The sequence below is a fragment of the Myotis brandtii genome, unplaced genomic scaffold (genome assembly GCF_000412655.1).
Source record: "Myotis brandtii unplaced genomic scaffold, ASM41265v1 scaffold250, whole genome shotgun sequence".
NCBI lineage: Eukaryota > Metazoa > Chordata > Mammalia > Chiroptera > Vespertilionidae > Myotis > Myotis brandtii.
The window spans coordinates 2,801,696-2,815,504 of NW_005359478.1; the positions used below are offsets into that span (position 1 = coordinate 2,801,696).

Below are 13,809 nucleotides of genomic sequence, written 5' to 3' on the forward strand. Positions count from 1 at the left end.
TCCCGGTAGGCGGGGCCCCCCTCCCCCTTCGGGCCCGGGGTGGAGTCACCAGCTTTTCCTCGGCACGTGGCGGCGGATGCGCTGTAAATAGGAGTGACTCTGGGCGGCCACGCTGCGGAGGCAGGGGCCGCGCTTTACGAGGCCAAACTGCCCGAACGAGGCCCAAGAGCTGTAAACACGTGGAAACGAGTACAAAGCAAAGGGGACGGGTGTTAAACACACATCACTTAACCCTGGAAGTTCATCCTGGGCCCCCAGGCTGACATGAACTAGATCTATCCAGGAACAGCGCGAGGCGCCGTGGGAGGAACCCGAGAGCTGCCTCTTTGGGGCCTCGGGTTCACCAACTGTAACATAGACGCTGCGTCTCGTTATAGAATCAGCCCTGAGCCTTGGCTGGGCAGTAACACAGAGTCATTTTAAGTCTGTAAACCAGGGGTCCTCAAACTTTTTAAACAGGGGGCCAGTTCACTGTCCCTCAGACCGTTGGAGGGCCGGACTATAGTTTAAAAAAAAAAACTATGAACAAATTCCTATGCACACTGCACATATCTTATGTTGAAGTAAAAAAACAAAATGGGAACAAATACAATATTTGTATTTGCATGTGGCCCACGGCCGTAGTTTGAGGACCCCTGCTCTAAACAAACACGCAGTCTGTGTGGGCTCCAGTAGGAGCGCCGCTTTGGAGCCTGGGGTGGGGTCGCCTCATGCCCCTTTGACATCGGCTAGATGTTCCTGAAACAAGTTTCCACAATCACAAGGCTGGGAAAGTTACTCAGCCCATGGGACTGAGGGGTGGTGAGTCAGAAGAACATGAGGTACAGGGAACTGGCCTGGCCGCCTCCGCTGGAACAATCCGAATCCACCCTTTGCTTCCTGCCTCCCCAGAGCTCTCCCTTTGGGGAGTAGGAGCCCAGTGGGTGCTAATCCTTCAGTGGGCTGCTGATCGCGAAACCCAGGAAACTGGAACCCACACTTGTTTTCAGCCTCATCGGTGCTCCTGGAGCTGGAAAGTGGAAGAGAAGCTGCAGGAAGTCACCACGCCCTGGAAGGAAAAATCCTCCAGGTTCGTAGCGCTCCGTCGTTTACCGAGCGCACTTTCACATGCGTTATCTCGTGTTAGCCTGACACATATTGTGTGCCGGGCACTGAGCCAGACGCACAAAGGGATGAGGCGGTGCACTTTTTTAAAGGAGCTTTCAGACCGATTTTAAAGAGAAAATTGAAACTAGTACCCACATTTTCAGGAAAAATGAGGCAGGTGCTATGAAGGGGCAGATTCCTAACACCCCATTAGAGAAGAAGAACACAGCCAGCTGGGTAGGACAGGGGAAATAAAAGTTTTATGGAGGGAAAGTTGTAGGAGTAAACCTTGAATAACAGGAAAGTTTACAAAGATAGAAATAGGGGTGTAAGGCAGTGTTTTAGACATCTTCTTACCCAAGTAAGCTCATTTATTTTCATGTCTTTGACAAGTAGCAGTAATAAAAATGACACGATTGAGCACTTATGATGGTCAGGAGTGGTTTTCAGTTCACTTAGAGGTATCATTTAAATCTCACAGCAACCCACTTACACAGGAGGCAACTGAGGCATGGAGAGGTCCATCTCCCAGTCATCTTCCCTTATCAAGAGAAAACGGAATGACCTCCAGGGTTGCACTGCGTGTCTTGCCTTTAGAACCAGATCTTCCTAAGGCTCCCACAACCCTCACCACCATCCCTAACCCTGAAATTACCCCGGGGAGCAAAGTACCACTTCTCCCCTTATGCCCCCGAGAAGGTACCCCTGAGCTTTCCCTTGTTTCCAACTCAGTTTGTCTAAAATCTCAGGAGATACCTGGTAGCCCTGTCTGGAGCCACTGGAGCACCACCATCCATCCGGTCAGTACTCCAAGCACGAGTTTGGGAGTTACTGACCCTCCTCCCTTTCCTTTGCTACCTTCACCAGGCAGTTTCCAAGTCCTGTAATTCTACCTCTCAAATATCTACTAAATTCATCCTCTCAAGTTGTAAAGGACCCTGACTGGGCCTCAATTTTGCATTCCTCCCAACTGGTTCTCTGCAGCACCAAGAGAGAACGTGTACGGGCAGGAGCTTTCTGAAGTGCAAATATGATCACGTCCATCCTCTCCTTAAAATCCTTTGATGACCAAACATCTTCTGCAGAATAAAGTCCAGATTATGGCAATCAAGGCCCTTCACAGTGAGGTTTCTGCTACCTCTTCAGCTTTATCTTCTGTTCCTTTAACCTGCACCACAGTATTGGATTTCCTGAATGCACCATTCTTTCTCCCTATCTTACTTGCTATTCCTGCTATTGGGAATGCCTTCCCTGCCCTCATTTGCCTAGGATACTCCATGTCTTCAAAATTCAGCTCAAACACCTCCAAGGAGACTCCCTGATCTCCATTGGCTTGGATTTGGGTGTCTCACCTCTGACCCCACGGCCTGCTCGTGTCCGTTCTATGACACTGAACACAGACTTCTGACTCAAGACTTCTTGGCTCTTGTCCCCACTAGACTGTGAGTTGCTGAAAGGCAGGAGCTGCCTGGCTCCTCTCTATATCCCCAGTGCCTAACAAAGGATTTCACAGAGTACGTGCTTAATGCACGTTTGTTGCATTTCAGACAGAAGAATGACATGAACAAAGATACAAAGGATCTATCCAGGAATGGACTGGGCTGCCTGGCCAGTCCAGAGTCCAAGGGCTGTGCCGCAGGGATGTGTGGACTAAGCCTGGAAAAGAGGTTATATTGGTTCTTTGACGGCCCTGGGAGCCAGGCTGAGGCGTTGGGATTTCACGTGGTATGGTGAGCAGTGGAGAACCCTGAGGTGCTAGATGATCAGAACTGTGCCAAAGACAGGAGGGTGGATTGGAGAAGGGGGAGGCAGGGATCAGAGAAAACAGGCAGCTACTAGCTCTGCTTACAGTCAATGAAACAGCAGCTTGGGGAGATCATGATCCTCGGGGCCACACAGCTGTTAAGTGGCAGAACTAGGAGCCGAACGAGTTCTGGACTATCGTCAAGTCCAAAGATCTGTACCTCACCACAGGGTTATCAGTAGATGGGGCTTCAAGGTTGTCCAAGTGCGAATGGATAATCCATTAGTCAGGATAGGGTAGGTTCTATTGCAGGCACAACACCAAAACCTCTGTGGCTTAAGACGTTTTCTATTCACACAGTCCCCTGTGTGCTGGACACCTTGAGGCAGCTTAGCCTTCCAGGCTGCTCTGATGTGCTTCCATAGTTTCCATGACAGGAAAAGCACTTGGAGAACCATATACCAGCTTTATTTTGGAAGTTTTATTGGACACACATACCAACCATGATTCAATGTGAGAGGACCACACAAGGGTATGAGTACCGCATTGAGGTCATTGGATGTCACCTTGGAGGCTGCCACCACAGGTGTCTTCCTAAGCACCTTCTGCTCAGCTGTCTGTCAGCTCTGCTCCAGCTGAGGGAGAAGCCAGTTGAAGTTTGCCATGACCCTGGGAGGGAGGCAGATCACCGCAGTGTGCAGATGAGGAAACTCAAGGCACAAAGACATTCTGCAGTTTGCCTCACTCCATGTGCTCTTGCACCAACCTGCATAGGCCGCAACCAAAGCATTGACTGTGCAGTGTGGATTTTAGGCATCTGTAAGCCTACCTCTCTCACTGTATATTGGCCTCTCACACTCCATCTTTGCCTCTGCAGCACCTAGCATGGGCCTCGTACAGAGGAGTGGCCAAATGTGTTAGCCAAGCCTTGCGCACTTCCCTCCATAGCCCCTGCATCAGCCCAAAGCATAGCTGGGCAGGGTGTGGGGAGGCGGGATTGAGAGTCACCTGCCCCTAAGGGCACCAGGTGGGAGGCCCTCTGGGATCTGTGAGGAGGGTAGGGTGAGGCACCCTGGCACTGTTAGGTGCTTCAAAAGGGAGGGGAAGGGCAGATGCCCCTACTGGCGTGAGCTCCGTGGGACCCCTGTGAAGGTGGACTTCATCTGTGCCTAACCTAGCGCCCGGGCAAGTTCCTGCCATGGGACAGTTCTCAGTCGTCGAAGATTCTCTACGTGCGGCTCCCTCACTGCACACCATCCTGCTCCTGACCAGGCCTTGAGTGGAACTTCTTCTCTTATATCCCACGACCCCTCCTGTGACTCCTAACAGGGCAACCCTCCCTAGTTCTGGGGCTGCCTCTGCTTCTGACAGAGTACCTGGGAGAAATTCTCATCTGGAACCCCACGACAGCCACCTGAAAGTGCCCGCCCTGAAGGCTACCGCCCCTCCTTCCCTCCTCAGCCCACCGCCCCAGAGAAACCAGAACCCAAGCCAAAGTATCAGAAACGTGTATTCTTTTTCTTTTAATAGTAAACCTCTTTACAACAAATATAGTGAAAGAGTTTTCAAACAAAACTCATAAGAATCTCGAGGACTTTGTCTTTCTTATTGTGTAGAATACTAAGAAAGCATCACCATACAGCACGAAAAGAAATATTGAAAACAAATCAACAGCCACACACTTGGACTCGCCCTGCCCAGGACCCAGGAGGAGCCCCAGGAGTGTGGGTGATTGTCGGGTTTGGGGGTGAGGCACCTCCGTGCCCTGTCCCCTTCCTCCCTCTGGGACTTGAATGGGGAAGACAGAGAGAATCCAGATTCTCCATATAACATTCCAGCGCCCCTCCCCCAATACAAATCCCGTTCCTTCTACCAACTGGTTAGAGGGTGGAGAGAGGTGGCAGAGGGAAGAACAGAGGAGTTCCCAGGCTCCGTGTCTCCTCCCCTCCATGAAAGCCCAAATCCATGCCCCGCCCCACCCCAGGGGATTCCAAAGAGTCAGTTAAAAATATATAGATATAGATATTTCTAGATACACTTTTACATCATTTCTGTCTCTCCAAACAAATAAATAATCAGCAAGAGAAGGTGCATTACTTCCTTCCTGTCCAAGGTGGGGAGGGCTGGGTGAGGGTCAGGGGTCAGTCTCGCTGTATTGAGTGCACTACGGGGAAAGAGGAAATGGTGTTCCACTGGGGTGGGTGGGGGGCCCTCTTGCCCACTGTCCCTGAAAGCTGTGGGAAACCTGGGGAGGGGAGGAGCATTGGATGACTCCAGTGATTACTTTGGCAAATGCCCAGTTATTCAGAGGAAGGAGTGGGTGGAGGCAAATTTGGCTTGTGAGAGGAGGGAAAAATGAAGTCTGCACTTGAGGTTTGGGTTCCCAGGGACCCTTCTTCTGGCCGGCCAGGAGCCCCTACCCCCAAGAGAACTCTTGGGATACTGAATTGCAGAAATGTCACACATTTATTCACAAATCACCCCCTGCCCCCAGGGATAGAGAAGAAAGGACACACACACATCCACACATGGTAATCAAAAGCCAGGTTTGCCATTACAAAGCAGAGGGCAAAACTGGTAAATATTGCACCGTGAACTGCAGGGGCCCTCACCCCCACCCCATGTTTAATGGTGGCCAACCTCAGCTTAGAAAGGTGGACAGACTCATGGCGGGAACAGCCTGAGAAGGGATGGCCAGTCGTTCAATGTTGATTGAGCACCGATCATTCATTCACCGTTCACTCGTTCAGCATTTACTGAGTGCCAGGCACTGGGCAAGGCTCTGGGAATGCACACCCACACGAGACCACATCCTCCTCTTTCATGGCCCTGATCAAGTCTCATCTATTCTTGAAACTCCCTCTAGGAACCTGCAGGAAGACTGGCCATGCTGTGTGCCCAGCCAGCAGGTGGGGTTAAGGTGTGAGGACGATGGTTCACCATCAGGTGAGGAAAAAGCTTCAGGGAGGAAGAGGAGCTTGAGGGTCACCCTGAAAGGACTGGGGCAAGGAAAGAGTGTACTCCAGGGAAGGGGCTATAAAGGTGTGGGTACTGGGCAGACAACTGTGCGTGGAGCCTGGGAGAGGCAGGGCGGCCAGGAGGGCCAACTGCTAGATCCTTTCTGACGGGAGGACAAAAATATCAGAGCCGAGGGTGAGAACAGGTGAAGGAGCAGGCCAGAGGGAGCGGGGCTCAGGGAGGAGGGTCACGGAGCTGGAAGCCAGGGCTATGTGGCTGCAACAGCCACCTGTCCCTCTGTAAACACATACCCAGGCACGTGCTCACACACACGCACGCACAGATGCCCTCAGAGCTTACTTCGCACAAAGATTCCTGTATATGCCCAGACAGGCTAGGAGACCCACACAACCACACACACACATAAATACAAAGGAATACTTGGACATACAAACACTAGATGCCCTTGGGAATACACTCAGGTACATGTGCAGCCACATGTCCCCCTCTGCTTCTGGTTCCTTCCCTGCCTCGTGTTGGAATACTGCAAGTGGCTGGGTCCTACAGGTGGGCAAAGATAGTCACCTGGCACAAACTGGGCCTTGTCTACTCTGCTTTCCCACCAGGATGAAACCCCAAGGGAGTGCTACACCCCTTGGGCAGAGGAGCTGGGCTTATGTGAAGGAGTCTGCCTGCCCACGCACGTTAGGGTGAGGGGTGGTGTGGATCACGGGCGTGGGGCCTGCCCCCTCCAGTTTGACCTGTCATCCAGCCTGAGGTCTCAGGACCTGGGGAGGCGCAGAGAGAGGCAGACTGGGGGCTGGAGGAGGGGAGCAAGAACAACAGCAGAAGAACCTCATCTGTACAGTACGGGCGTTTGAGTCATTATTATTACAATATACTTTGACAAAAATAGAATCTCATTTCATATCAATACAACAACAACAACAAAAAAAAACAGTTTCCTGGACTGTTACACTGCTAACTTTTCCAAAGGTTGCTATTTACAATTACAGTAGCCAAGAGGGAAGGTGGGATACGGCCTGGGGGTGGTGGGGCAGGAGGTAGCCAGACAATGAGGGCGCCAAGAGCACGGAGGTGGGGTCTGGAGCCGATCCGGGGGGGCAGGAGCAGGAGCTGGGAGGAGGGCCGGGGAGAAGGGCCAAGGAGGAAAGAAGGGAGGCAGGCCTCTGCAGACCTCCAGTCCCCTTTCCCATCCTCTCACCCATCCCAACGTCCACTCCTCTGGGAATATGTACGTGCAAGGAAGAGCAAGTCCCCTCACTCACACTCGCCCCTGGATGCAAGGGTTCCGTCCTCAGGCATCCCGAAGTGACAAGACCCCGCTCCCACCGAGTCACCTCACTCAAGTTCCTCTCCCCAGTTCTCCCTGCACGTTGTGGCCAGCTTTACTGGGCTGGTGTCCACCGAGGGCTGGGGAGCTATTGCACTGTGTCTTAGAGAAAACGCTGGGAAAGGGAAGGGATGCTGACTCACGCCTTGTCCCAGCCCTGTCCCTCCTCAGCCTTCTCTCTCCTCATGGCTCTTTCTCTCCAAATGTGCTTCAACGGGGCGCTCCCTCACAGCCTCCCCGCAGCCTCAGATTCCTAGGCAGCCTTCCCAGCCCAAAAGCTCAGCCAGCTCCCCCGCACCTCGGAGGTGCAGCTCACACAGAACCAGTGAGCGAGTGCTGTGTGTGTGCAGGGGCAGTGGGGCCAGGCCTGGGCATTCTGCCCCGTATGCCTGTGGCCGCAGGAACAGCCCAAAGGCAGAAACCCTTCACAGAGCCTCTTCCTCGCTTTCCCCTGAAACACAAACCCACCGTCAAGCCAACTTTGGGGTTTCAGTCTATTGTAAGGGTTTTGTTGTTTGGTAGTTTTTTTGGTTATTTCCCACTATCTGGGGGACGGGGTGGGAGGGTCCGCATGCAGGGCTCGGCACCTGTCCTTTCCCAAAGGCCCCCTGGCCCCCCCCCCTCCTGCAGCATATGTGTACAACGTGCAAAGTGTTCCCCTTCCCGCAAAAAGAGCTCCCGCGGCCAGTGAAAATGGCAGGGGGTGCAGAAAGGGGATGGGAGCATCCCCCTCTCCAAAGTGAGAATCCAAATTAAAAAAAATAATAATATTAATAATAACATAATAATAATTATACACAAATGTAACCGTCAACAGGACACGGAGCACAAGAAAGGAAGTGGGGGTCAAGCGGGAGGAGCCCAGGACAGGGGGTGGGCGGTGAGATTGTCAACTCTTCATCAGGGAGGCTGAGAGGAGGGGAGTGGGGATCGTCACTTTAATGTCTGTGAAGAGAGGAGATGGAGAAGGGGGTGTGAGGGGTGGCCCAGGCTACAGGGCATGTGTCCCCCACGCCCCTCTCCCTGTAGGGCCAGGACTCTCAGCGGCAGGGCCAGCTCTGAGGGGAGGATGCTATCGAGCAGAAGGACTGATGCTGGAGGAAGGGTAGGAGATGGGCCTTTGGTGGGGGTAAAAGGGCATGGTGCTGCCCCAAAAGGGCTGATGGAAGGGCTAGCTGGCCACAAGGCCTCTCAGGTAGGGGATAAAACAGGTGGGGGGCACACGGGGCAGTCCCTGGGTGTAGCAGACACTGGCAGACAGGAGGGGTGATGCTACAGTACCCAGGTGTCGAGCCGCATCCTCTTCACAGCTGAGCCCTCGGCCTCAGGCTCTGGGGCTGGGCGCAGTAGGCCCAGGGTAGGCCCGAAGTCCCCCCGTCCGTCATCCCGGTCCCCCGTCTCATAGGAGCCCCCAGCTGGGCTGCTGAGACTGTCACCAGGCTCAGGGCGGGTAGGCGGGAACACAGCTGGAGGGGGAGGCGCAGGGCTGCGTTCGCGGCTTGGGGACACAGGTTCCGACTTGATGCTGATGTGGGGGTGGGTGGTGACCGTGAGGGCAGCACCCACGTGGGGCAGGGGGCTGCCAGGGCTGGTAACAGGCGAAGGGGGTGGGGACAGGGGACAGGGGACAGAAACAGAGGAGAGAAGGTGAGTGACAAAAAAAGTGATGGGCGGTGACAAAACAGAGTGAGAGAGGACAGAGAATGAGAAGATGGGGGATGGGGATGTGAGGGGGAGGCAGACAAGTGGGTGGAGACAGAGACCAGGAGAGAGAGATGGCCAAGTGAAGGGAAAGAAGGAAAAGAAGTCAGATTAGTTCTCTTTCTATCTCATGTCATCTTCTACAGTGCGGGGTCCCCACCCCCACCCCCGGCTGGCTGGGGGAGGGGCTCAGGGTAGGTCTCCCAGGCCTGTGCCTGGGATATCAGGACTGCCATCTGGTGCCTCATATGCTGTCCACTGATGACAGACAACCTTAAAGGGATCCCTCCTCTTCCCCACCCTCAACCCTCCCTTTGCAAACACATGCACGGATCCCCAGGGACTCACATCAGGTTGCTGAGAGACACAGGGACCAGATGGGGCTGCTGCTGCTGTGGCTGCTGCTGCTGCTGTGGCTGCGGCTGCGGCTGGGGCTGCGGCTGGGGCTGAGGCTGCGGAGGCTGCGGCTGGGGCGGCTGCTGGGGCTGTGGTGGCTGCTGCCAGGCGGTGACATTGCCTAGTGACAGCCCCCCAGGTGAACTGAAGGCTGGTAAGGAGGACAGCTCCGCACTGGTCAACTGGTAATCTGCACGGGTGGGGAAAGGGAGGATGAGCCTCAGTGGGAGGGAGAGGACTCAGACTGGGGGCACCTCCGGGGGGAACATGGAGAGGGAAGGAGCTGTTAACGATAGATGTGAACAATCACAAAACCCACACAAATCCAGGAAGATGGCACGGCACTCCTAGTTCAAAAGATGCAAATTGTAATGACCATAAGGTGCTGTTTTTTAACAGGATGAAAAGAGGTGGTTTCTTTCTTTTTATAATATGTTTTTATTGATTTTTAGTGAGAAAGGGAGAGTGAGAAGGCGGAGAGAGAGAGAGAGAAACAGATCGGCTGCCTCCTGCATGCCCCCTCCTGGGGATCAAGCGGCAAGCCGGCATGTGCCTGACCAGGAATTGAACCAGGGACCTCTTGGTGCATGGGCTGATGCTCAGCCACTGAGCCACACTGGGAGGGCAAGAGGTGGTTTCTTAAATAGTGTTTAACTTTTTAAAAAGTTCACTGTGTGTAGGTATCACTTTTAGAATGTCAATTAAGAAGAAGAGGGGTAAGAAATCAGGGATGGTCTAATATATGTCTGTCATCTCTTCAGCTGCCAAGTCTTTAAGTGCCTTTTAGAGACAGAGGGGAGGCGTGGAAACACCAGGTGAACAGCGCATCCGAAACGAATTACTGTTAGCGGCCATTCCACCTTCTGCAAAGTCCAGAGTCTGCTGGAGACGGTCAACACGTAAGCAGCAGCCAGATTTGAGCTGCTGGGCCCCCACATAAACACGGAGGGCGCGTGCCTGCCACCCAGAAGAGCCCGCGAGAGCAGAGGGGCAGGGAGGGAAACAGTTGTGCAGCACAGCAGGCCAAGGTGCTAACCAATTTCCCCAGGAGATGTTGCTTGTTCTTTTCTAAAATTTCCGTCTCAATAAAGAAACTGTGATATTTGCACTGTCACAGAACAAACAGAGCCATAGATGTTTCACAATTTACACAGCACTGTAATGTTTCATGTTGCATCCTGTTTGGAACAGTTTAGAAAATGTCTTCCCTAAGGAGCGTAAGGTGACTGCACTGTGGTAGGAGGAGGACACGCGCGCCCCTCCTCCCATCACAGCAGCACTGTATCACCAAGCTCTTACTCAGGGGCCATCCGCTCCAGAAGACAGCATTATCTGTGCAACATAACAATAAGGTTACAGGCATGAGCGATGAGGTCAAACTTCCGGGCTACCTCCATTATAGGTCATGTGACCTTGGGCAAGCTACTTACGCTCCATAAACTGGAGGCAATAATCCTGCCTATACCACACAGCTGTTGTGAGGTCTGAGTTAATACACAGGGAAGCACGCCCTGAGTGGTGTGCCAGTGGTTAGAGCGTCAGCCCAAGCACCGAAGGGCTGTGGGTTTTATTCCCCGTCAAAGGGACGTACCTGGGTTGCAGGTTCAATCCCCAGCCCTGACTGGGTTGTGTTCAGGAGGCAACCAATCGATGTGTCTCTCTCCCATTGATGACTCTGTCTCTCTCTCTCTCTCTCTTCTCTCTCCCCCCTTCCAGTCTCTCTAAAAATCAATGGAAAAAATATTCTCCGGTGAAAAGTAACAAAACAACAAAACACACATGAAGCATGTAGAACAGGGTCTGGCACAGAGTAAATATTCAAAAGATTTACTTATTGTTATTAATTTACAAAGGAGGCAACTGCACCCTCACATCTGAGGAACGCCCCAGGTCACAGAGAGAGCCAATGGCAGAGCCTCTTTATTACTTTTAAATCTCACCCCAGAGAGATGGTCCATGCTTGCCTCTGGCCTCATTAACGTGAGCTGGGAGCTCTGAGATGCTTACATTTAAAAAGCAGAGCAAGGGCAAAAAGGGGCCCCTAGGACCGACTATTTCAAACACTCATTATATAAACAAGGAAGCCAAGCACAGAAAAGCGCATCACCTGCCCAACGCCCCTCAGCGAGTGAATGGTTGAGACTCAACTCCTAGTCCCTCACTTTCCCAGCACACTCCAGCCCATCTACCCGGAGACTTGGCTCTCCAAGAGGCATTGCTCTTCCTAAGTAAGAGGAACGTGGCCTGCAGGTCACCTGGCAGCCCACTGGGCCTGCTCCTGGCATGTCCACAAGCCAGACCTCTGCAGCCAGGGTTAACAGGGGCCAGGCCTGTCCCTTACGAAGACATTACCATAGTCAGATCACCCCCAGCCGGAACCTGAACTGGGGACTAGGACTGTACAGTAAACAACTAAACAGCAATGTGTTCGTGAGGGTTTTATTTATGTATCTAGAGTCACCTGAACTCTCTGCTGTTGGAACTACTCCTGCAGCCAGAGGAACTGGAGCCCTGGCTGCCGAGAGGATGGGAGGAAGGCCACACACCTCTCACAGGGCTCCAAGGGCAGTCCCAGCATCAGCATCTTCTCTCACCACAGTGACAAAAGTCTGGCCTGCTGAGCACCTGCCCCAGGTCACTGACACCCTCTAACCTCCCTCCTTCTTCACAGAGTGACAGGAGACCCAAGAAGATGGCAGAAAATCACCTCCCTGGGATTCCAAAAAAAACAACAGCTCCTGAAAAGTGTTCTGTGCTGCCCTCTGCCAACCACCCTTGGCTGTCCTCAGGCAACTGGTTTTTCTAGCCAGGCCCAGCCCCAACTGGCAGGGCTGGACGAGCCCCAGAGACCTCCTGTCCACTCACAACTCTCACAGATGAAGAGATTGGCCCCAGGGATTCGGCCATCTGGAGCAGTCCCCTCTGAAACCGCCCGAGGACATAACAAGCTGAGAGTGTGTGCATGCATGGGAGGACACATGGGAACAGGGGCTGTACGACACCTGGATGATAAAATCTGGACACAGGTACCATGCCAGAGTCTGGTTCCGCAACAGCTGTCCTAGCCACCCCCAGGGGCTTCCCTACATACAGGGCCGGTTCTGGATTTATACACACGGGGAAGAGGTGAGATTTCGTGGGTATTTATACTGATGTCTGGGACCTAGGGTGCTTCAACTCTGGAATGGGGGCTTGGAGAGGGGAGTGAAGTTGAAGGGTCTTTTGATCTAGTCTGACCTCATCATAAAACAGCCCCAACACAAGCCACTCGCAGGTCAAAGAACCTGGGGAACAGCAGGGAAACAGACCAGGTTCCCAGCCACACACATGCTCTGAGACAAAGTGACATGGCATTTCCCTCTGGGCAGTCTCCCCGACACGACACTGCAGCTTGTAGTGCAGGCCAGGAAGGCTAGGAGTGTCACAGACTGTTCCCGGGAGAATGTGAGTGGGTGACACAGGCCAGGACAGCTCTGGGTACCTAGGAGCCGCCTGGGCACTGAATGTCCTGTCTGAATTCTTCTTCCTAGAGGCCTCCCTCACGTCTTCAGATCTCTCTCCTCAACCTTTCTCAGTCCTCCTCCTCCTTGCCCCCTTAAGACTCCACCACCAAGGCAGTTCCAGCAGCCTTCCCCGGAACCTGGATGAATCCTTCACTCTGGCCGGCTCAGCCTCTCTCTCTTCTCTCCCTCATTCCTTCATTCTTCTCCTCTAAGAAGCCTCACTGAACTGACCATGTCTGCCTCCCTCCTCCCCAACCCTGGTGGCCTGAATCATCTGCTCACCCCTGTACTGGCTTCTCCTAATGGGAGGCTCCCTAAGGACAGGGCTTCCCTTCTCCATTAGGTCTTATATTTAAAAAAAGGGTGTGGCTCAGTGTTAGAGCATTGGCCCAAGCTTTGAAGGGTTACAGGTTCAATCCTGGTCCTGGTCAGGGTGCGTTTGGGAGGCAACCAATCGATGTGTCTTTCTCACATTGATGTCTCGGTTTCTGTCTCTCTCCCCCTCTCTCCCTCCCTTCCAGTCTTTCTAAAAATCAATGGAAAAAATATCCTTGGGTGAGGATGAACAAAAAAATTTAAAAAATAAGGAATACCCAGTTAAATCTGAATTTCAGACAAAATAATGAATACTTTTTTTAGCGTAAGTATATCTCGGGACATATTTTACAGAAGAATGTCTGAGAGACATACTAAAAAATTATTCATTGTTTTACCTGAAATTCAAATGTAACTAGGCATTGTATGTTTCTATTGGCTAAATCTGGCAACCTTAATTACGTAGGGCTCTCCCAAATCAATGGCCTTCCTCCGATTAGGGTGTCCCCAGAGAATATCTCATGTCCCCTCTCTGGCCCCTCCCGTCCCAAGGCCATGTGCACACAGCTCAGGCCACCTGAACACTCACCTGTGTTGTAGGTGGTGGGCATGGAAGAGAAGGGGAGGCCCTGGCTGAGTAAACTCGGTGTTGCCACGGAAACCACTGGGGTGGTGAGCGAGTGGGTAGACTGGGAGGCCCCAAGGCGCTGGGCATTGTTCTGCAGGAGAAAATTGTCTGTCAAGAGGTGGTA

The 13,809-nt window shown here is 52.8% G+C and overlaps 1 protein-coding gene across 3 annotated transcripts in view; it reads right to left on the minus strand.

The window, feature by feature from the left end:
• Positions 1 to 4,329: 4,329 nt before the first annotated feature.
• Positions 4,330 to 13,809, minus strand: part of MEF2D (myocyte enhancer factor 2D) — a 33,825-nt gene continuing 24,345 nt past the window's right edge. For all 3 annotated transcript variants that reach the window (XM_005867590.2, XM_005867589.2, XM_014540842.1), the window contains 4 exons: positions 13,647 to 13,776; positions 9,192 to 9,429; positions 8,424 to 8,730; positions 4,330 to 8,087 (listed from right to left, as the gene is read on the minus strand). In XM_005867590.2, the coding sequence (XP_005867652.1) occupies positions 8,076 to 8,087; positions 8,424 to 8,730; positions 9,192 to 9,429; positions 13,647 to 13,776 (687 nt within the window). In that variant the 3' untranslated portion in view covers positions 4,330 to 8,075. The remainder of the gene's footprint in view (positions 8,088 to 8,423; positions 8,731 to 9,191; positions 9,430 to 13,646; positions 13,777 to 13,809) is intronic.